This window comes from Sciurus vulgaris (genome assembly GCF_902686455.1).
Source record: "Sciurus vulgaris genome assembly, chromosome: X".
NCBI lineage: Eukaryota > Metazoa > Chordata > Mammalia > Rodentia > Sciuridae > Sciurus > Sciurus vulgaris.
The window spans coordinates 125,650,118-125,675,000 of NC_136471.1; the positions used below are offsets into that span (position 1 = coordinate 125,650,118).

At 39.8% G+C, this 24,883-nt stretch overlaps 1 protein-coding gene across 1 annotated transcript in view; it reads right to left on the bottom strand.

The window, feature by feature from the left end:
- Positions 1-23,994, bottom strand: part of TXLNG (taxilin gamma) — a 51,280-nt gene extending 27,286 nt beyond the window's left edge. The window contains exons 1-2 of the mRNA XM_079123198.1: positions 23,836-23,994; positions 1,348-1,654 (exon numbers count right to left, since the gene is read on the bottom strand). Coding sequence (XP_078979324.1) covers positions 1,348-1,654; positions 23,836-23,937 — 409 coding nt within the window. The 5' untranslated portion in view covers positions 23,938-23,994. The remainder of the gene's footprint in view (positions 1-1,347; positions 1,655-23,835) is intronic.
- Between the last annotated feature and the right edge of the window lie 889 nt (positions 23,995-24,883).

Sequence of the window (24,883 nt, forward strand, 5' to 3'; positions counted from 1 at the left end):
ATAAATTGATTTCCTATCTCCATGCAGGGATTTGCCAATTCTGGACATGTCATATAAAATGGAATCATACAATTATCGATTTTTCTGTCTGGCTTCTTTCACTTTACAAAATGTTTTATGAGGTTGATTCATGTAGTATGATGTATCAATGCTTCATTCTTTTTATGGCTGAGTAATATTCCATAGTACAGATAGACCACACTTTGTTTATCCATTAATTACTCAATAGACTTTTGGGTTATTCCCAATTTTGGGCAGTTATGAATAATGCTGCTGTGAACATTTGTGTAAAAGCTTTTGTGTGCATGCTTTCAATCCTCTTGGCTACATATCTAGATGTAGAATTGCTTGGTTACATGATAACATTATCTGGAACTTATACATGCTTTTGCACATGTAATCAGGGCTATCGATTTAAGAAATTATGTCTTATTTGTAAGTAATTAAAATTATTTTCATATTCTTGCCAGACAAAGTGACACAAGCCTGTAATCCCAGCAACTTGGGAGCCTGAGGTTGGAGGATTCCAAGTTCAAGGCAAGACTTAGCAATAGCAAGACCCTCAGCCACTTTGGGAGACTCTGTCTCAAAATAAAAAATAAAAAAGGACTGGAGATACAGCTAAGAGGTAAAGCACTCCTGGGTTCAATCCCCAATACCAAACAACAACAACAACCACTAAGGGACAACCACTAAGACTAAAATAAAAGGGGTTTTCAAATTTCCTTCATGAGATTTAGCCTATCACATTCTTGGTCTAAATTGCAAGCTACATAGCAGAGAGAGAAAACATACCCTTGAAAGCTAGTTGACGAGCTTTCTGAACTACAGATAACATTATGTTGTCTCTTAAGTTTTGTTCCTTATCATTAAATAAACTGATCAAATAAATATAGTTTTACATTTTTGGCCAGACTACATATAAAAAAGGCAAGTCAAATACCACTTCAGTCAAGCTGGCCCCAAATTTTTTCAAGAAAGCTAACACTCTCTATTACTGTTATTGTTATAGATGGATACAATACCTTTACTTCATTTATTTATTTTTATGTGGTGCTAAGGATCGAACCCAGTGCCTCACATGTGCTAGGCAAGTGCTCTACCACTGAGCTACAACTGCAGCCCAAGAAAGTGAACTCTTGATTTTTTAGAGAAATAACTAAGCTTTCTACTCTGCTATTTTTGCCTCCTTAACATAACTGCAGCAGATGTGCAGACTGACCTCACCAGTAGGTATATTAGCTAAACATCTCCAAATGGGTCATACTCATGGTCACTGTGCTACGGAAAATATGACTGAAATGAGCAATATGTGAAAATGTGCAACCACTGAGCAGAGATTATTACCTAAGGTTTTTTCTTTGTTCCTGCTGCACTCTGACTCTTGCTGACCATCAGGGGGATCTGTTCGAGCTTCTCGTCCAGGAATTTCCTCTCTTGACTCTTGGGCACGGTAAGCGGAGCTCACCAAATTCCTGTTCTTTGTTATAAAATCACTGCTGCCTTCATCCTCTTCCAGTGAATGCTTGTTACTTGTGCCACCACATTTGGAGTCTTGATGTTGAAGAATATCATTTGATTGAGAGTTACACAACATATCAGCTTTCACCCCTAGCCCACAAATTCCAGTTTCTTCCATTGTGCTAATTTCAAACTAGAGGAAAGTGGAAAGAGAAAAAAAAAAAAAAGATGGAAAAGTTAAATTAAATGTAATCCATATTTACAACCAATGACAGACACATCATAGCTTGACAGCATTTTTTTCTCAGTGGTTTGTAAAATCAATGTAAATAAGCAGTTTCTATGTTTCACTGAGATAAGTTTAAAAAAGTCCAGCCGTGATGATACACAACTGTTGTCCCAGTGACTAAGAAGGCTGAGGCAGGAGGATCACAAGTTCAAGGACAACCTTAGAAACCTAATGAGACCCTCAGAAACTTAGTGAGACTTTGCTTCAAAATACAAAATAAAAAGGACTGGGGATGCTGGGGATATAGCTCAATTGGTAGAGTGCTTGCCATGCAAGCATCAAAGCCCTCGGTTCAATTTCCAGCACTGCAAAAAGAAAAAAAAAAAAAGACTGGGCATATAGCTCAGTGACAGAGTGCATGCCTAGCATGTCTTGGGTTGGATCCCTGACACCAGAATAAATAAAACAAAATAATAAAGTTAAAACAAATCATACCACTAAGTACTACCAAAAGAGGTAAAACAAACAAAAAAATACCATCGGGCATGGTGGCACATGCCTGTAATCCCAGCAGCTCAGGAGGCTGAGGCAGGAGGATCGTGAGTTCAAAGCCAACCTCAGCAAAAGTGAGGTGCTAAGCAATTCAGTGAGACCCTGTCTCTAAATAAAATACAAAATAGGGCTGGGGATGTGACTTAGTGGTCAAGTGCCCCTGAGTTCAATCCAAGGTTCAAAAAAAATACCATTTAGTTATAAATCTGAAGTTATTTCCCTATAAAAATTCATCATTTAAAAATAACCAGCACCTTCACTGATATGAAATTGTCTCCAAGTCAATGAACATTAATTATTCTGGTCTTATTCTCAAAGAGACAGGATGGCAGGGATGACTAGCTAGCCACCCACCAAAAGATAACTCCTACACCATCCTCTGGAGCTGGCACTATGAGACACATACCCAGCCACTCACCATTTAGGTAGGGCTCCTGCGTGAAACTCCCACCAATAGAATGTGAACAGAAGCAATGACTGTCACTTCTGCAACTTGACTCATTCTCAGATGCACATGTTCTTTTTCTACCATCCCTCCTTCCCTTCTCTGGCTGAATCCATGTCTCCAGGATGGTACAGGATGGCAGAGACAAAAAAATGAAAGCAGCCTTGGGCCCCTAAATCCCATATAGGAAAGTCAAACTCCCTGCAAAGAAACCCTATACTAGACTAATAGGTGAACAAACACTAAACTTCTCTCATGTTAAATCACAGGAAAAAAAATTTTTTGGTACTGTTGATTGAACCCAGAGGTGCCCAACCAATGAGCCACATTCCTAGCCTTTGAGACAGTGAGACCGAGTCTTGCTAAGTTGCTGAGGCTGGCTTTGAACTTGTGATCCTCCTGCCTCAGACTCCCAAATTGCCGGGATTACAGGCGTGCACCACCACACCCTGCAAACAATAGAAATTTTGAGGCTGGCCAGGTGTGGTGGTGTGCACCTATAATCCCAGTTACTTGGGAGGTTGAGACAGAAGGATCACAAGTTTAAGGCCGGCCTGGGCAACTTAGTGAGACCTTATCTTAAAATTAAAATAAAAAAGGAGCTAGGTGTGGTGACAGTGGCGCACACCTGTAATCCCAGAGGCTCAAGGGACTGAGGCAGGAGAATCACAAGTTCAAGACTAGTCTCAGCAACTTAGTGACACCTTAAGGTTTTTTCCCCTTGAATCAGTTATTTTATTCATTCTCTATTCTATCATATTATCAACAATATTTACTTATGTGGACTTTCCCCTTGTTAGCACTACTTGGTCATATGATGTGGCACAATGTAAATTCTGTACATTTCCTCTCTGAATGAGAGTGAGAGTTTCTTCCTTTCAGAATAATACCACTGAAGTAGATGGTATCTAATATCCACCTCTTACCAAAGCTGGACAAAAGTTAGTTTCAAAAATTAACGAGGGGGCTGGGGAGATAGCTCAGTCGGTAGAGTGCTTGCCTTGCAAGCACAAGGCCCTGGGTTTGATCCCCAGCACCCAAAAAAAAAAATTAATGAGAGGGCCGGGGTTGTGGTTCAGTGGTAGAGTGCTTGCCCAACACGTGTGAAGCACTGGGTTCAATCCTCAGCACCACATAAAAATAAACAAATAAAATAAAGGTATTGTGTCCATCTACAACTAAAAATATTTCTAAAAATTAATGAGAGCAGAGATTTGTTATTTCAAGTTGTAACATATCCAAAGTAAGAACTAAAAATAATTTAAAGTATTAGAGTAAAAGGTGATGGAGAGAAGGGAGGGGTCAAGAAAACTAAAACCTGATCTTTCCTAGTCTGATGAATCAAGTTCTATGCTTTTGGAAGAACAAATTGGCACCGTCAATTGAAAAGCTCTTTGGCAAATGGATACCTTCTAACCCAGTTAACTCTACTCCCAGGATTCTACCCAAGTGTGTACATCCGTGCACCCGAAGGCCAAGAATGTTTAAAGCAACACTATTCATAATGGCCCTAAGATGGAATCAACCCACATTTCTATCAACAGAAGAATGGATAAACTGTAGTATATTCACACTATCCAGCAGTAAGAATGAGATACAGTACCACACAAGTCTCACAGACCTGAACTTGTAAGAAGAGTACCAGAAGAGTTCATACTTTAGAAAGTCACTTACGTATAAAAAAACGTATAAAAACAGGCCAACCTAATCAATAGCACTAGAAATCAGAGGAAGATATCATCAGGAGTAGGGCCTTCTGGGTGCTTGGTAATATTCCATTTCTCAATCTAGATGGGAAAACACACATGTTCGGATGTTCACTTTATGAAAGTTGATTAAAAGCCCAAATATTTCTGAATTGTATGCTTTTCTGAATATATGAATTGCAATTTACACACTGGTCAAGAGTACTACTGCCTATTTTTTAACTGGGTTGTTATTTTACTATTGGGTTGTGAGAGTTCTTTATGTAACTAGTCTCTTCTCAGATATACAACTGTCAAATATTTTCTCCAATTACTGATTTCCCATCCCCTCAGAAAAAAGGCACAACATATTCACCTATCTCAAAATGTCTTAAAATTTAATTAAAAGTTCCTCTTGCTATCAGATTAAAGGCATATAAAGTTAGTTACTATTACCATATGTAGAATAAAGACAGTTTTTAAAGACTTGAGAAAGGCCAAAAACAATCACCTAATTCAAAATTATACCTGGTGGCATTTAGCATAAGGATATTAATCAACACTGCACTAACATCACATCTCATGTTTTCCTTCTAACTTAATGTCACCATTTCCTGTTTGTACTTACTATTTCTTACTGTTTAGTTTCTTCCAGACAGTCCTTCTACCTCTGAACTCCTCTCACACATTATAGAAAACACCAGTATTATTTTTTATCATTAAAGCAAACAATATCACATTTCCCTTCCTTCCTATGCAACTAATTTTCATGCAGCAGTACTTTGGTATTTTTCACATTTGCTAATGAAAGGCTTTGGCTCTATAAAATCTTTATTTTTGAATGAGCCCAGTTCTAGCTGGGCTTGATTCAAACCATAGTGTACAAATATGCTTGAAATAGCAGGTCCCAGCCAGGCATGGAGGTACACACCTGTAATCACAGCAACTGTGAAGGCCCAGGCAGGAGAATCAAGTTCAAGGCCAGTCTGGAAAACTTAGCAAAACCCTGTCTCAAAATAAAAAGGACTAGGGATGTGGTTCAGTGATAAAGGACCCTTCAGTTCAACTGCTACTATCAAAAGAAGAAGAAAGGAAGAAAGGAAGAAGGAAAGAAAGAAAGAAGGAAGGAAGGAAGGGATGGATGGATGGATGGATAAAAAGAAAAAGAGAGAAAGGAAGGAAGGAAGGGAGAGAAGGAAAGGAAGAAAGGGAGGGAGGGAAAGAGCGGGCTCCAATTTTTCTAATGCAAGGACTATTCATTTTTAATCTACTTGAGATCCTGTCCTAGGCTACAGGATATGAAGCAAATTTTTAGGTCAAAAACTTCATTATGTGGACAAGGAATCAAAATGCATTCTGCTGTCATGTATAAATAAATTGAACAGATAAAAAATGTATTTAAATTACAAATGGTTTCTCAGCCCTTATCTCTTCAGAGAATTCTGTATCATATGGCCAATAAAATTTCCTCCTGTCTTCCCTCTCCAATATCCATTTTATATGCTTTTTCTTCACTATAGTCTCATATTGACAGTAGCAGTAGTAGCTAACATTTGTGCAACAAATGCCACATACAGTCACCACTGTAAGTTCTTTCCTACATTAGCTAATTTAATTCTCACAATGCCACAAAGTAGGTACTATTATGATCTCCATTTCACAAACAAACTGGCAACGTAAAGTGTATAGCCAAAGGTCACAGTAAATTGTAGGGCAAAGATCTAAACCCTGGCAATTTAAGCTTCCAAGTTCACACTCCTAACCACAACGATCTACTGCTTCATAACTACCCTCTGCCTACTTCTGTATAAACATCCTTGCCCTGGCTCAGCCATCTTACTGAAGTCTATTTAAAAACAGGGAGAGATGCTTCCAAAATATGCATATAAGAACATATAAAAAAATAGTATGTGTCATATATTTTATACACATACACAGGAAAAATGTTGGAAGGAAATATATCTAAATAATAGTGTTATTTTAAATGGTATAATTTTACGGGTGGTACCTCTTTTTGCTTCACTGTATTTTCTAGTTTTATTACAATTAATTTTTATTATGTCTATAATAAAAAAATCCAAAAAGAAAACTACTTGGACTAATAACAGGCCACTTGGAAAGCATCACAGAACATATCTTGTGTACGATTTATTGACAATTCTAAGCACATGGATAAAAATTAATCTTTTTTTTTTTTTTTTAGTACTGAGGATTGAATGCAGGGCCTCACATATATCCTAGACAAGCACTACCACTGAGATACTCCTGCAGTCTTATTTTTTATTTCGAGACAAGGTCTCTAAGCTGCCCATGCTGGCCTTCAACTTGTGTTCCTTCTGCTTTAGATTCCCCAGTGTTTGGGATTACAGGTCTGTGCCACTGCTTTTGGCTCTGGAATTAATTTTCTATTATCATAAATGGATACCCAAATGCAATAAAAAATGCTAAGACCTACAACATCCCCAAATAGGCAAAGGACATAAAGCAAGAATTCATAAAAACAAAATACAAACAACTTATAAACATGCCAAATTTTACTCAAAATAAGAGAAATGCAATTTAAAATTATATCATTTTTCATACACACACACACAGACACACCAAAAAAAAAAAAACTTGGATGACATAGGCGAGGGTATAGGACTCTCAAGCATTCCTGGTGGGAGGAAAAGTTGGCTTAACCACTTAAGGAGTCCAGTAGGGGAGGGACTGTCTGGGAAAAGGCACAAGGGAAGGTTCTACATGGGTAAAGATCTATATCTCCATGGTTCTGTAGGTTACAGAACTGCATGCATTTGTAAAACTCAGCACTCATACACTTAAAATGCCTTCTAGGTGAAGAGATAGATGGATAACTAAAAAAGTATAGTAAAACGTCAATGGTAGAATCTGGGTGGTGGCAAAATGGATAATTACTATTAAATTCTTTCAACTTTGGCTGTATGTCTGAAATCTTTTCATAATAATATGCTGTGGAAAAATCATCAAACCACCTATGCTTTGACAAAATAAAGTTGCTTCTTACCAATTTTTCCTATAGATTAGCCAATACACTTGTGAAAGGATATAAGGATATTTATGCAGCATTATTTGTGGTAGCAAAAAATCAGAAATACCCTAACTGTCAATTAATAATGGACTCGCTGAGTAAATTGAGGTACTACAGGTTACCTTTACAAGAGCTTTTAAATTTTTATTTATTTATTCTGTGGTACTAGGGGTTGAATCCAGAGCCTCACACATACCTGGTAAGCATTCTGCTACAGAGCTACATCTTTAACCTTAGTGCTTGCCTCACAAGCACAAGGCCCTGGGTTCAAATCTCCAGCACCACCCCCCAAAAAATTATCTTATATTTTATTAATTAATTTATTTTTATTTTATGTGGTGCTAAGGATCAAACCCAGTGTCTCACACATGCTAGGCAAGTGCTCTGCTACTGAGCTACAGCCCCAGCCTCCCCTTTTTTAAATGTTTATTTTCAGACAGGGTCTCGCCAAGTTGCTGAAGCTGGCCTCGAACTTGCCATCCTCCTGCCTCAATCTCCCAAGTAGCTAGGATTATGGGTTAGCAACACCACAGTTCCCAGCCAGATGGATTTATAATAGAAACCTTTCATAAACCAAATCATGAAACAGGAACTATTAAATTTTCATGTCTATCACGTCTGTACTTATGAGTAGTAGAACCTTTAAAAACACTAGAGAGGGATGGGGTATAGCTCAGTGGTAGAGCCCTTGCCTAGTATGTATGAGGCACTGGGTTCACATCTTAGCACCACATATAAATAAATTAATTAAAGGTCCATCAACAACTTAAAAAATACTTAGAAAAAGAACAACACTAGAGAAACACACCATTGTGTTGTGTTGACTGGAGCCTTCAACACACCCCCAGCCCAGCCACTACCCTCTGGTCAAAGGATACATTTCACAATCTTCCTTCCATTGTATCCATACTTGGAGCTAAAATGACTCCCTACCTTACCAAGAAATGCCTTCAAAATGGGTAGCCACCAGTTTACCAACAATAAATTGTAAGAGCAAAGAATAACTATCATGGAAACTTTTGCAAATGAACATAAGGAAGGAAGTATTCTATTCATAGACTACTTGTAATAGCTTTTCAAAACTAAGATTGCATGGAAATTAAAAGACTGCAGGTACTGGGCACGGTGGCACATGAATGTAATTCTAGCAGCTTGGGAAGCTGATGCAAGCTTGCAAGTCCAAGGCCAGGCTCAGCAATTTAGCAAGGCGCTAAGTAATTTAGCAAGACCCTGTCTCAAAATAAAAAATAAATAAATACATAAAAAGGGTTGGGAATGTGGCTCAGTGATAAATTGTCCCTGGGTTCAATTCCAGGTACCAAAAAAAAAAAAAGGCCTTGGAAAATGAAAGAAAAGTCCAAAGTCTAACAGATCACCAATGCAGTTACAAAATGAATCTAAGAAATGAAATGTCTAAAAATATATAGCATGCTACATATACCAGTATACATTTAGGGAAAAAATTGGGAAATTACTGTAGAATTTTTAGCAGTGATTAACTCTGGGAGATTTAAGGAGGCGAGACAGGTCTAATTTTGGCGTAGGGATGTCTTTAAATAATTTGAAGTAATTATTTAAAGGATTGAGGGGTTTTTTTAAAATTTGTGTTTTAGGATAAACTAAATTATCTCTAAAAACTCTCCAACCCTGTTTCAAGTAATTTACCGTAACAGCTGTTAACTACTAACTGGGAAAGTAAAGACAAGAACATATGTGCAACCATATTTGCACTGCCTGGTGTGGGCCAGAGAAGGCAGAACCAGACCAGGAAATAGTGAAAGATTATCAAAAACAAAACTTATAATTCTCAGGTCATCAGCTATTGGTCTTATTATTATTTGGGGGTACCAAGGATTGAACTCAGGGGCACTCGACCACTGAACCAAACCATATCCCCAGCCCTATTTTGTACTCGTGTTCAGAAATAGGGTCTTACTGAATTGCTGAGGACCTCGATTTTTAGCTGAGGTTGGCTCTGAACTCTCAATCTTCCTGCCTCAGCCTCCCGAGACACTGGGATTACAGGCATGAACCACCACACCTGGCCTTATTATTTTTAATATGAACCTCCCTCCTAAACTCTTCCAGAATGTTGACAGTTTTTTACATTTCTAGTACAAAGTTTTATAAACAAACCTATTATGAAAATTACATTCTCATGTACTTAATTTACAAAAATGACTAGCTTTATATGTCATTTAGAAGTCTATATAATAAAGCTATTTTAATCTCACAAAGAATTATTCTAGATAGTAAAGTTTTCCCTACAGTTAATACTTTATCAATCATCTATCGCAAAACCTTTTTAAACCATTTTGGATGGAAGTCTTTAAAGTACTTATTACATAACTCAATGCATCCTTAAATAGTAGACTATTTTACCATGTTAGGACAAAGGAATTAAATGAAATTAAAGGGTTTTTATTTTTAACAGATAAAATGATACATTACTGAAAGCTAGCATATAATTAGATTCTGGTGTACAAGTTTCTACAATATGCCTATATTCTTTAAGATAAATTCTTCATCTCTTAAAATATGAACACCCAAAGGTGAGATCTTATTAGTATTTCAGTCATGAAATACTTGTCTGAGACATCCTAATTATATAACACTGTTTTCAAAAGCAGACCATACAGACCCATTCATGGGAATTTGTTACTTTAAGAATGGTAACATTTCAAGTTTGTATAGGAAATAAATTATTTGCAGTATCTCCTAAAGCATGGGGGAGAGGACAAAATGGTACCCTATCTGTCTCATTCCCCCCCCCCCCCGCAGATATACCAAGATTGAAACACGAAAATGATAATCACAAAGAACTAGAAGAAATACTAAATAGCCAGGCACGGTGGTGTACACTGATAATCTCAGCTACTCAGGAGGCTGAGGCAGGAAGGGAAGATCCCAAGGTTGAGGGCAGCCTTAGCAACTTAGTGGGGCTCTCACCAACTCAGCAAAACCCTGTCTCAAAATTAAAAATAAAAAGGGCTGGGGATGTTACTCAGTAGTAAAGCAATCCTGGGTTCAATACCAGTACCTAAATAAATAAATATTTTAAATCAGCTTGGGTGTATAGCTCAGTGGTAGAATGCTTCCTATCATGTGGGAGGCCCTGGGTTCAATTCCCGAACTAAAATTTTTTCATGAACTTGGTATGGGGAGGTCCTCTCTAAAGAAAGCAATAATGTTGAAAAAAGAAAAAAGAAAAGGAGAGGAAAATCAATGGTAAATAATAACTGAAAACTTCAGACTAGCCCAAAGAGCACAGGAGTCCTTACAAATGAGACAGAGGCCCAATTACAAATGAGACAGAGGCCCAATTTTCAAGGGTTTATGAACAAGCAAGTCACAATTAAAGAACTAAAAATGCCCAATATAGAAAAACATTTTCAACTTTGCTCATAATGAAAGAAATATAAATTAAAATGCAAATCAAAGTAAGATATCATCTTTTTCCTGCCAGATTTTTTAAAATATTTTTTTAGTTGTAGATCAACATAATACCTTTATTTTTTTAATGTGGTACTGAAGATCAAACTCAGTGCCTCACATGTGCTAGGCAAGCACTGTACCACTGAGTCACAACCCCAGCTTTACCTGCCAGATTTTAAGGGAAATTAAAATAACAACATAGTTGGGAGTATCAACGCACACCTGTAATCCCAGCTACTAGAGAGGCTGAGGCAGAAGGATCACAAATTTGAGACCAGCCTTGGCATTTAGCAAGATCCTGTATCAAAAAATTAAAAAATGGCTAGGGATATAGCTGAATGGTCAAGTGCCCCTGGATTTAATCCCCAGTACTGAAAAAATAAATGAATAAATAAAAATGATCACCACAAAGCAAACCCCAGTGTGGGCAAAAAGTCACTCAGTAAGCTCCTAGTGGAATCTAAATTGGTAAAGTGGGTTTTATAGAAGTATTTAACAATTTCTACCAATGTTTGACCACATACTCACTTTTGCCCAGCAATTCTACCACCTGGGAGTTTACTCCATAGATATTCTGATTTAAATGCAAAAAGCTATTCACCAAACTACTGCTTAGAACCATGAAAAATCTGGAAAGGACCTAACTATCCACTAGTAGAAATCTGATTAAATAATGCTCATCCATAAAAGGCAGAACTATTCAGGTATTCAAGAAAATAGGTTTGATCTTCAGGACAAAAAAAAAATCGCCCTTTCCAAAAGAATTAGATTCCATGTCAATATGTACAGAGCTCCAACATACAAGTAGGAAAAAAGGCACACACAGCCAGTACAAGATGAGCACATCAGTATAAATAAAAACAGGCAGGGGGTTGGGGGTAAGTAGCTCAGTGGTATAGTACGTGCTTAACATGCATGAGGCCCTAGGTTCAAACGTCAGCAAGCATCCAAAAAATATTCATATTCATTCATATATAAGCCAAAAATATTCATATATTCATTCATATATAAGCCAGTACATAAAATTTTCCCTTAAGGATATGGCCAAAATTGTAAACTTTACAGTGTAAGCCTAGAAATTAGAAATGAAGAAAGACTCATTTTTTACAATTCTTGGCTCAAATGTAATTTTTTATTTTTTGAATGTAATACTTTTATTAAAAACAAAAGACCATCTCAGTTGAGGTTTTGACATTATAGTATTACACATGTTCATTATTCTACTACCACCCCAAGCCTGAAATCTGAAGATGGTAAGGTCTTATCTCATTCCATGTCATCTTTTCCCTTCACCTTGCTCTCTATGCCAGCAGAAAATATGACCAAGTCGACTTAGAGTAAGCAGACTCAGATTCACTATTAACAGAGATACATAACTTGCCCAAGACTACACAACTGTTAGACCAAGATATGAACCCAGGAAGCTACAGCCATACCACCCTGAATACACTGGGTCTGATCTGAACCCAGTTACTCTGACTTTGCTCAAAGCTCTGGAAAAATTTTATCACAGTTACAAGAACCCCAAAGGGCCCATGGGAAATGCTAACATTAAGGACCATGGAATAAGTGTAAAACATGGACTTCAAAAGGAGAGTTCAAAAACAATTGTAGATTAATTGGTAAGCAAGCTAGGCTCTTTTCTTCCAATGAACAAATAGAGTTAATCCATTACAGCTCTAAAGAAGACATTATCTTTGGGGAAAAGGTAGGCTCCCTATAAATTAGTCTACTGGCTGGGCGCAGTGGCACATGACTGTAATCCCACTAAGTTGCTTAGGGCTTCCAACTTGCCATCCTCCTGTCTCAGCCTCCTGAGTCACCAGGATTACAGGCATGAGCCACCACGCCTTGCCCAAGACTAAGTTGTGAGTGAAAGAAAAAAGGAAAATATCACTAACTGCTGTGTACCAGATATTTGAAATACATTAATTTAGCCTTACAATTCCAAGATGGTGAGAGTATTGACGGTATGCAGATAAAGATACTAGGGAGCAGAATAGGAAGTAAGAGGAAAAGACATTGAAACCTGTATTTATGGAGCCTTGCATGGACGTAGATGCTTCTACAGGGGATGTCCTAAAGAACCACATGTAAAGTTAAAAATAGGTGTTGAATAGGCCCAAGAAAAATCAGCCTATTCTCTAACAGAATAGCCTATGGAAGGAGGGAGCAGGGAAAAGCAGACCCCACTTCTGAAAAAACCCAGGGGGCATGGGGCTAGACAGTGGTTCTCAAAGTATTGTTGGTGGACTGCTCCAGGTAGTCTGCAAGATCAAAAATTATTTTCATAATAAGAAAATGTCACTTGTATTTTTTGGTGTTGAGAATTTCACTGACAGTGCAGAAGTTGTAATGAGAAACATGCTGGCTCCTTAGAACAAATCATGGCAGTGGCCCTAAAGTACAATAGAAGTGCTGGTCTTCCTTACCACCATGTACTCACAGGGAGAAAAAAGTCATTTTCACTTTAAAATGCCTATGATTAAGCCATATAAAAGTATTAATTAGATCCAGGGGTGATGGAGCACGCCTGTAATCCCGGCAACTCAGGAGGATCACAAGTTTGAGGCCAGTCTCATCATCTTAGTGAGATCCTGTCTCAAAATAAAAAATAAAAAGGGCTGGGGATGTAGATCAGTGGTCAAGTGCCCCTGGGTTTAATCTTCAGTACTACAGTACACACACACACACACACACACACACACACACACACACACACAAATTAAACCTCAGTCCTTAAGTAGCCATGTTTTAGTTCTGTGTTAAGGAATAAAAGTACACACAAATTCTATTCTGGTGGTCTTTAGGAAAGGCCCAAGTGCAGTTGTTTGAATGGGGAGTACAACTAGCCACTCTTCACATAACATCTTGTGCTTTTGTCATTGTGTTTTAAAGATAAACTATGGTTGTTTGTTCAGGCTTGGGCATTTGGCAGACATTTTCTCCAAAATATACAAAAAGAGCCTGTAACTTCAAGGCAAGCAACCAATAGTATTTGTTGCCAACAATAAAATTTTAGCTTTCGAGCAAAAAAAAAAAAAAAACAAACCCACCGATTTTTGAAAACCACGTTCTATGTTCCACCAAGTGCTTAACAACTTCCTTTCTCATTTTCATGGTAGTATGGATTGAACCCAGGCATGCTCTACCACTGAGCTACATTCCCTGTCCTTTTCATTTTATTTTGAGATAGGGTCTCACTAAGTTACTTAGGCTGGCCTTGAATTTGTGATCCTCCTGCCTCAGCCTGCCACATCACTGGAACTACAGGCCTGCACCACCATGCCTGGTTAGCTTCCCAATTCTTAAAAACACTTTTCTGATGAAATCAGGAATGACTGATTAACTAATGCAATGTTTTTTTAATATTGTTTAACAAAATGTGTCAACATTTAGAAGATCAACACAATCTGGTAAACTAGTATTTTCCAAATGACTAATGAATATTACAAAATAATGCATGGGAAAAAAAGACCCATTGAATGTGCAAGGCAGGGCTTGGGGTGTAGCTCAGTGGTTGCACACATGCTTGGAATACATGAGGTCCCAGGTTCCATCCCCAGCAATACAAAATAAGGAACTGTGCAGGACAGACCCATCAAAGAATTCCCACAATTATGAAAAAAAAAAAAAACTATTACAATAATGCTCCCTGTTTTGGCTACATATACACTTGAATCTAGATTGTCTTCATATACTTTAACTAAAATGGCACATTACAACAGATTAAATGCAGATGCAGATATGAGAATTCAACTGTCTTCTATCAGTCATTCATTAAAGAGAACTGCAAAAATGTAAAAGAACACCACTTTTATTTTGGAAAATTCACTATATTATTAAAGTTACTTATGCTAACATGTATGGTAGGCAGTTTCTGTCATGGCTCCCAATGATCTCAATGATCCTCCTGGTATTCACAGCCTGGTATAATCACTTTCCCTTGAGGGTGGTCTGAACTTAATAAATGACTTCTAATAAAGAAAGAATTAGATGGTGTGGTGACATATGCCTGTAAATCCCAGCCACTTGGGAAGCTGAGGCAGGAGGATCACAAATTCCAGGCCAGCTTGTGCAATATGGTGAGATCCTACCTCAAAAACAACAAAACAAAAAACAGAGAGAATTAGGCAAAAGTAAAGGTATATCACACTTCTGTGATTATAAAATAAAAGACTGCGCCAGGTGCAGTGGTGCAGGCCTGTAATCCCAGCAACTCTAAGGCTGAGGTAGGAGGATCCTAAGTTTGAGGCCAACTGGGCAAACTTTGCAAGACCCCATCTCAAAATAAAAAATAAAAAAGTGCTGAGGATATAGCTCAGGGTAAAGTGCTCCTGGTTCAATCTCAGTACCAAAAAAGAAAAGACTGTGACTTCCTCCTCTCTCATGCTGGCACTCTCCTTTGCTTCCTCTATTGAAGTCAGTTGCCATGTTTTGAGAGGCTTATGGAAAGGTCCATGTGGCAAAGAACCAAGGAAGGCCTCCAGCCAACAGCTCATGAGGAACTGAGGCCTCAGTCCAATAGACCACAAGGAACTGGATCCTGCCAACAACCACGAGTGAGCTAGGAAGTGGATACTTCCCAGTCAAGCCATCAGATGACTGCAGTCCATGAGAGACCCTGAAGCAGAGAACCCGGGCAAGCCATACTTAGAATCCTGAGCCACGGAAAGAAACTCTAAGATCATAAATGTTTCAAGCCACTAAGCTTTGGGGTGATTTGTTACATAGTAATAGATAACTTGTAACAATATCAGTTCCTTTGAAACATGAATAACAATTTTGAATTTTTTGACTTAATTTCTAAAATGGTAAACATTATTAGGTTTAGTCCACAGGAACACAAGTTCCTCAGGATTCTCAGGTGTGTAAAATGATCCTCAAACCAAAAAGTTTGGGAATTGCTATCCTGGTTGTGGTGGGAACAGGGATAGAGAGAAACTAGAAGATCAGCTCAAACCATGACCACAGAGGGATGTCCTCTTCCTGACAGTAATAACCAGGCAGCTCCATCCCTAGGGAATGTGCCCTAGGATCACTGTAAACTTTAAGTCAGAGAACAGGAAGAAGAGCAACACCTCCTTCTTCCTCAACTATATTTAACAAACAGGCCTCCTTTTCTCATTTTTGTCAAGTGACAGGTGTACCAATCAGTGTAATCTAAACAGGTGGTGAGGGAGAACTGGTATTAACATTCTCCTTCACCTACATTGCTCTGGCTCACTCAGAAGCCTCTGTAACAATGCTTTATATACTTCCTCTAGCCTCAAAACTATCTTCTAGGCAAGTATGATAGCCTCAGCAGTCAGGTAATTTTAAGTACCGAACTATGTCCCATTGTCATAGACCCAAGACAGAGAAATTAGAGAATGGATTTTCATCTTTCTCTGTAACATTCCAAAGATTTGATCTTCCCCAAGTTATATTAAAAAGTAAGTGTGCCAGGTGTGGTGGTGCATGCCTGTAATCCCAGCTACTCAGGAGGCTGGGGCGGGAGGATTCCAAGTTTGAAACCAGCCTAGACAACTTAGAAAGACCCTGTCTTAAAAAAAAAAAATTAACCAGGTGTGGTGGCACATGTCTATAATCCCAGTGGCTGAGGAGGCTGAGACAGGAGGATTGCAAATTCAAGGTCAACCTCAGCAACTTAGAGAGGTCCTAAGCAACTTAGTGAGACCATGTCTCAAAATAAAAAATAAAAAGGGTTGGGGATGTAGCTCAATGGTAAATTGCCCCTGGGTTAAATCCTCAGTACTCCTCCAAAAATAAAAAATAAATTTTTAAAAAATTGAAATGGCTGTGGAGGTAGCTCAGTGGTAGTGCACCTCTGGAGTTCAATCCACAGTACCACAAAAATAAAAATAAAAACCACTGAATGGTATACTTTCAGTGGATCGATTGTATGGTATATGAATTATTTCTCAAAAAAGTTGTTACTACAAAAATAAACAAATGAGTAAAGCCAATACAATGATGGGAGTTCTGAGGAGGGACCTAAATTGGAGGCAAGATAAGTTCTAGTGGTCCCAAAACTGTTGGCAGCAAAAGGATCCAGAATCATCATCAAAAGCATGGAAGGAAGCATTAACAGGTAAATGAGAAGAAAAGAGGAGCAAGTCAGTACTAAACCAAGGGATGAGGGAACCCAATTTCCTCCACTAGTGAAGAAGGCAAGAAGGAGCAACAGTGGAAAAGGTCTAGTCAGGACACCGCTTTTTGATCCTCATGATCTCTCTGGTAGTAGTAGTTGCTAATACTGTGTGTGTTTGCTGGTAATATCTATATTAGACTGCATACATCAATTGCCTTTTAATAAGAAGATGACTACATTAACTTCACATTTAACTTCTGTGGCTATCTCTTTTCTAAAAATTAAGAGTGCTGGACTCTGAGAATTGAGAAATCACTCTGTAGTTCTAAAATTGTAATTCAGTGATTCTCAGTGATCTAGAAGATAGCTGTTTTAGTCCAAAATACCTACCCTGACAGCAAAAGGAGCCAGAAATCCAAAGATTTTAATGCCCAAAGCCACTGCCATATGCTTGGGCCTGACCTATTTTGCAGAGGGGCAGGGGCTAAGTCACACAATTAGCATCTTCAAGTCACAGACTCCTAGATATAAAATGGTCCTCTACTTTTATGGGTTACCTAAATGGAACATCCTTGTTCCAAATGTATGAAGTCACCCTTCTCCAGCACATGTACCAATCCCAACGCATGTTTGAAACAAACACCAAGCCTTCTTTTTACTTATTCTATTTACCGAGACCACTTCAGTTCTTTGTTAACGCCATGCTGTGTAGACTTCAGAGAAGTTAAAAAGGGTCTCTTGACCTTTCAGTTTATCCAAATTGCACTTGGAGGTACCTTTGCAGGGAGTTACCTACAAAGCAGATCTTGTAAATCATATATCTTAAGGCCATCCTAGGGTCTAAGTGAACAAAAGGTATGAAGCCTATAAGGTTCAAATTTTCCCTGGTCTCTGGATCACAACAGATTTCCATACCCCCAATCACCCAACCCCACCTTCATAATTGGTTTTCATTTACCAAAATCTTACTTGTTTTACTTACCACAAAGTTTTGCCCACATGAATATTTTTGACCTTTACTATCCTCAAGAAATGTGTTGGGCTAGGGACACAGATCAGTGGCAGAACACTTGCCTATCGCACAGGAGGCCCCGAGTTCCATCCCCAGCACCATTAAAGAAAAAGAGTGGGGGCTGGGGTTGTGGCTCAATGGTAGAGCACTTGCCTAGTATACATGAGGCCCTGGGTTTGATCCCTCAGCATAAAAATAAAAGGTATTGTGTCCACCTACAACTAAAACAAAAAAATTGTGAAGAGAGTACAAGATATATGGAATATGGATGATGCCTATAGAGCTCGAAGAACCCAAACTTTAAAATGTATCACTTACCACCACCTGTGTGACCACTGGGATATACAGTCGCTACATTCCATAGTTGCAAGAAGATTAGACATAATGAATATACACTACTACTGCACAGAAGATCTGTTATATTGTAATACAGATATTTCACAAAAGACTTTTTTACTTTTAATATGACCCACATTTCAGTCCAAAAGATTCTTTTAAAGACATGTTCATCTAGGGGCTGGGGTTGTAGCTCAGTGGTAAAGCATCTGCCTAGCACATGTGAGGCACTGGGTGCAATCCTCAGCACCACATAAAAATAAATAAAGTTATCTACAACTGAAATAATTTTTTAAAAATGTCAATTAAACTACTAGCATATTTTCTCACAGAGTCATTCTACCCTGACCTTTCTAAGAGTAGAGAAAGAATAAAAATGAAAAAGCGGTGGTTTTGCAAGTAAACATTACCCATAGCAGACTATAAGGGTGGGAACTGGAGGATAAAGAAGGTCATTCTGGGGACACTTTGGAAATGAAACATAGAATACAAATCAACAGGGGCTGGGGTGCTTAGCTCAGTGGTAGAAGGCTTGCCAACAGGTATATGGCCCTGGGTTCAATCCCCAGGAAAAAATACAAATACAAAAAATACAAAGAGAAAATACAAAAAATACAAAGAAAAAATACAAATCAACACTCAAAGCAATAAAAGCTAATAAAATTATTTTAATGGTACAGAAAAACATCATTGGTCATTTTATTTATCTTTTTCTTCAAGTAATAAAATTTAAGTGGTTATAAGTGCCAACAGAATTTCAACTAGTAAGTAAATTAAATCATAAAAATACACTCTCTGGGTCTGAATGGATCTTAGAGGTCACTGACCTATTTTTAACTTCTTCTGGAAATGTCCCACCTGGAAAAACTTTTAAATGTATCTAATTTTCAATGCTGATGAGTACTACATTAAATTTGGGCTAGGGGTGTGGCTCAGTGGTACAGCACTTGCCTAGCATGTGCAAGGCCCTGAGTTCCATTCCCAGCATCACCAACAAATAAATAAATAACTTCTATATTAAACACTTGTATACATTACACATTTTTTGTTTGTTTTTGTGGTGCTGGGGATGGAACCCAGGGCCTCATGGAAGTTAGTTAAGCAATCTTCCACTGGGTCACATCACCAGCTGTACTTCACAAATTTTAAACATGGATACATTCATTATATTAACTAAATGTTATTCATACTCATGTTAGAACTTAACAAAAAGGAAATTGGGAAGGAGTCAGGAAGGAAAAGAGGAGGCAAAGGGATTTCTTGGGGCTCTTAGATTTAAAACTTACTAGGTAAGCAGAAAATTCCCATGCAGTAGGGGTCATCCACTACACTATCAATTACACAATTATATATCAACTCTAGGCAAACTTCACTGACTATGAGCTATTATTTAAGCAAATCTGCCTTGGGCTGAGTCTCAAATGCCTTATCTATACCCAGAGTACCACCTACTCTGCCAGAGTTAGGCACATTTAAATTGCCTAACGGTGCATGAAACAAACGAAATTTGAGCAAATTTCTTTCCTTTGAAATATAAGTCTGAAAAGTATAAAATCTGAACAGCATATCTATTTAAAAGAAACCTCTTATACTGAATCCTGTAAAGAATCCCACAAAGGGGCTAGGGATTTAGGGCAGTGATAGAGTAATTGCCCAGCATGTACAACACCCTCGATTCAATCCCCAGCAGGGGAGGGGGAAGACAAAGAAATCCCATAAAAGCAAATCATACACACCATTTTATGTCATCTGTATTTGACATACAGTTTCCTAAATAAAACTTCTCTAGTCAAGACCGATATAAATGACAAAAAAATCTTCCAATAACATAACAAATAAATATGACAATATTACAATACAGAAATGTTTTATTAATAGAGACTGTGCTGTATCTGGTCTCTTTGCTTTTCCTGTTAGACTCCCATAAAAAATGAAATTTACCAAAGCATGGCCATACAGTTAAAAACAATATTGTAAATAGAAGGTTACTTTACTTCTTATTACTTAGTATCTGTGCCAGAAAAGTGGAAGTTCATCAAGCTGACAAACGGGAAAAAAAACAAGATTAATAAAATGGTTTCTTCCTACTTCATGTTCTTATCCAACCTCCTCATTATGTTTACCATAGAGAGATTATAGGAACAGGGAAGAATACAAAGGTTAAAGATGGATTCACAAAAATTAATAGCACCCTGAAAGATACCTCTTATACACGCTCCCCTCCAAACTGCAAAATTCTATGTGCCCTGCACTGTGCCAAATGTCACATCAACTCTTATTATTCACAAAAGGGCGCTGGGGTGTAGATCCATGGTACAGGGCTTGCCTAGCCTGTATTGGGGGAAAAAAGGTGACTTATTCTTCACAAAAATCTTAATGTGGTAGGTGTTAGCATCATCCCCACTTTACAGACAATACAAATGAGACTTAAAAGATTGAGCAACCTGCCCAAGGTTGCACAGCTAGTAAGTGGCAGAGAGCCAAGAGTCTTGACTCTAAAATCCATACTATTTACCCACTACTATACTACTCATTACTGTAGTGCAGATGAAAGGGTATTGGGTTCCAGACTCGGCTTTACCCCTTGGGCAAATCACTTGACCTCACTGAGCAGTTTGTCATCAGTAAATGAGGGCAATGACAGCTGCCCAGCCTTTTCCACAGCATCTGAGTGATACTCAAAGAGTTAATGTGGTGCTGGGTATGGTGGCACACGCCTGTAATCCCAGATACTCAGGAGACTGAGACGAGAGGATCACAAGTTCAAGGCCAGCCTGAGCAAATTGAGATCCTTTCTCGAAATTAAAAAAAAATAAATAAGAACTAAAAAATAAAAAGGGTTGGGGACATAGCTCAGTGGTACAATGCCCCTGGTTTCAATCCCCAGAACTGCAAAAAAAATTAATAAATAATAAGTAAAAAAATAAATAAAATGCCTGCAATGCTCAATAATGTACACTCATTTTTTTAGACCAATGCGCTGCCCAATATAACTTTATTTGATGGATTTATTCTAGATCTGCTCTGATACAGTAGCCACTAGCCACACTGGCTACTGAAATGCCTGAAATTTGACTAGTATGACTGAGGAAAACAATTTTAAATTTTATTTAACAAATGTAAATAGTCACATGTGGCTAGTGGCTACCATACCAGCATAGTTTAAAACAATTCCTCAATAAACCCCTAGTTATTTCAACAGATCATTCAAATAGATATAGTTATGAAACAATGCCAAAATTAACTGCCCAGTGCAAGAGTGACTAGGTACTTGAACCCAGCAGTTCAAGGCCAGTCTAGCAGTCCCAAACTGACCCCACCACCACCAAAAATGAGTAGGTAAAGGGTTCAAACAACCAGGAATAAACAAAGCCCATCTCCAATTTTCCTCATTTCAAGTCCCATAATGTAACCAAATAATGACAAAACAGTCATTTTTCTTTTAATTTCTTCAGTGTTTTAAAAACTCAATTCATTAAACATCATTTCTGCTTCCTGAAAAAGAGGGTGGAGGTCAAGTCAGAATTAAGGAATACTTTCCCAAGTTAGTGACCTAGAGAAAAATTTTTAAAAGGAACATAAGGAGTAACCAAAAATGAGTTTTGCAGATAAAAAGTATTCACCCATTTTTTATAAAAATTAATATTTAACCGTGATTTCAATTCCATGTTATAGTCAGTTGAAAAACTGAAAAGGAGAGTTTCCCAGAAAAGCATGAGTAAAGAGAAGGACTACAAAGTAAACTAAAATAAGAGCAGAAATACATGACTTTTCGTATCCAGCTGTTAACCAGAACTCAGTACCTCAGAGTCATTACCTCCTATCTTTGTCGTTTAAAACGCTAGCTGATTGAGCCTCAGTTCCTAATTCAATGACTTTTTGTCCTTAACCCAGTGGTATAAAAGGGCACTTATGTCCTCAATTGCAGTGGCTTTTTATCAGAGTTATCCCCTGGGAACCTATGAAATCAAACACTGAGACTGGTTTCCCACCCTCGGGGAATAAGTCAAGTGTCCAAAGTGACAGCATAGAATCCCTAAAGTACATTGAATCCACAGCTTCTTTCTCAATCCTACAAGCCAAGCACTGGATCTTTCTTTTGGAACACAAAGAGAAGAAATTGAGAAGTAGTAACACCCTCATGCAAAGACATGAAAATACCTGACTTTAGAAAACAGGCCCCAAAAAGCCAATCCTCCACACTGCTCAAATGTAAACCGGACCTTTGTTCTCCCTTTTGAAGTTCATGAATCGCATTAGAAAAATATTATTACGAAATTTCATAGAGGAGTGATTTTTAAGATTAGTCAAATACATAATTATGTCATATATATTAAATAGCCCTGAGTGATCAAGCAGGACGTCCAACAAGTTGAACGTTTCAATATGTTCACCTGCAAAGAAAAAGAGACGGGGTTTCAACCTTCCCAGCCCCATTCCACGCAATTCTCTGTTCCTGGGTCCTGAAAGCCCTGTACCCTAATCGTTGTGCAATGTTTTTCAAACTCCACCCACTAAGCTCCAGAACAAGTGGAATTCTCCCATTCTGAAAGAGGTCTAGATTTTCTTGTATCCAGGGAGACATTGAAAACTCCTTGACGTGAGTCAAGTAAGGCAAGAACGGTCCAGCCTGTCTCCCGGATTAAGAAAGACCGAAGGCCAGGGTCAGGGAAGCGCTCAAGTTTCCGCTTACCAAATTAAAAGAAAAAGAAAAGAAAAGAGAAAAAAAAAAAAAAAAGAAAAAAGAAAAGAAAGAAAGCAGGGGGGCGGTGAGTGAATAGCAGGACTGGGAAGACGATGCTTGCTCCCAACTCTGCAGGACCTAGGTCCTCTAGCATCACCTCCCCATTTTTGGTCCCACGTGCGGTCGCCAGGCCGGTGGAGCACAGGGGCTAGCCCCGTGCCCCGGGTCCCAGGGACCAGGCGCCCCCCCACCCAAGCCCCGCGGTGCTCACCGCCCGCCCGCCCGCGCAGTGGCGGGGAGCGCAGGGGGGCGGGGGAAGGGGGGCGAAGCGCAGCCCCGGCTCCCGCGCGGTTATCTTACTGCGCAACAGCCTCGCCTGAGCGGCCCGAGAACACCCCGCAGCGCGCCCCTGCGCACCTGCCGGACGCAAAGAGGGCGAGCCCGCAACCACACAGAGCCCCCGGACGGCGGCGCCCAGAGATAGAAGCACCGTGACCGCAAGGGCTGGGAGAGAAAACACCTGGCGTTCGGGGCCCTGAGGTGCCGGCCGCACGTGGCTGTCACACCTGGCGCGCCCCCGCCTCACACCCCTTCCCCCTCAGACCCGGGTGAACGCTGCCCTCCCTCATCCCCCCCGCGGCGCGTCCCCAAACCCCGACCAACGTCTCTTCCCACCCCATCCATCCCGGTCCCACCCCCCCACCTGCTCCCACTGTCGTCACCCCCAGGAGGGAAAAAAGCCGGATGTTCGTCCCATGGCTAAAGGTAACCCGGGAGAGTGAAGCGGTGAACCCCTCAAAATAACCGAACATCCCCCTGGCCCATCAACAACGAGGGCGTCCCCCTGACTGACCTTCTGCCGCGGGCTACGTCGCCGTCCGCCCCGTCCGGCCTCAACAGCCTCCTCCGCGCCGCCGCCTCTTCCCCGCGCTGCCTCCTCTAACCGCGTCGCCATGAGGTGACGGCAGCAGCCAAACAAGCGGCCCCACAAGGGGCACGGAACCTCGCAGGGCCTTGCGCCCCGCCCCCGAACGCCACGGCCAATTGCCGCGTGGGAAGCTTGCCACGTGACCGGAGGAGGTTGGCCCCCGAGGGAAAGCGGTGAGATGGGGGTGGGGTGCATTAAATCCTGGGCTGGGCTTCTGCAAGGGCCGAAGGGCGGACGGAGGCCGCGCGCGACTGCGCGGACTAGAAAAGGGACTCCGCAGCCCACTATGAGCCTTAGCAGGCTGCGCGGCCACGGCTGTCAGGCCTGGATCGCGATTGGAGCATAATGCGGTGTTCTGAGAAGAGCGGAACGCCCACTGTGCTGCGCGTGCAGCCTACTGGGACTTGTAGTTTCTAGGGGCAAGGTCTCGGTACCGGAAAGTGTTCCTTATTATCCTACAGGAAAAGTTTTAAAATATTTCAATGTTTGAGAAGGGACAGAATCAGGGACACCTGATTGTGTTTTTCATTTTGTTGCTGTTCTTCGGAATTGAGCGCGACGATTTGGGGATAAAAGGGATACTTGGCAATTTTCAAGGCGGGAGACGTAATGGCTTCAGAATTAAAGGCTTCAGGCTCGGATATTTTCTGCGAGCCCAGCCCCTCCACCAGAGTTCTCACCACGGTTTACCGTTGGTGTCGGGGCCGCGTCCTATACACCTTGGCTGAACCGCCCCTGCTTCTAGCATAGTTCCTGTACTTCGTTGCAGCTTAATTCGTGTTGAACGCCTCCTGCTTTCTCCGCCATTCGTTTCGTTACTTAATTTTTCAACCGACTCGGTTTGCTGAATCGGTCATTTTTCTTGATATGATGAGGGGGATGTACCTCAGGAACATTCCGTTTCCCTCTGATGGAACCAGGTTTCCAATACCTGAGCTGAAAGTCACTGATCATCATGAAATCCTGACATATT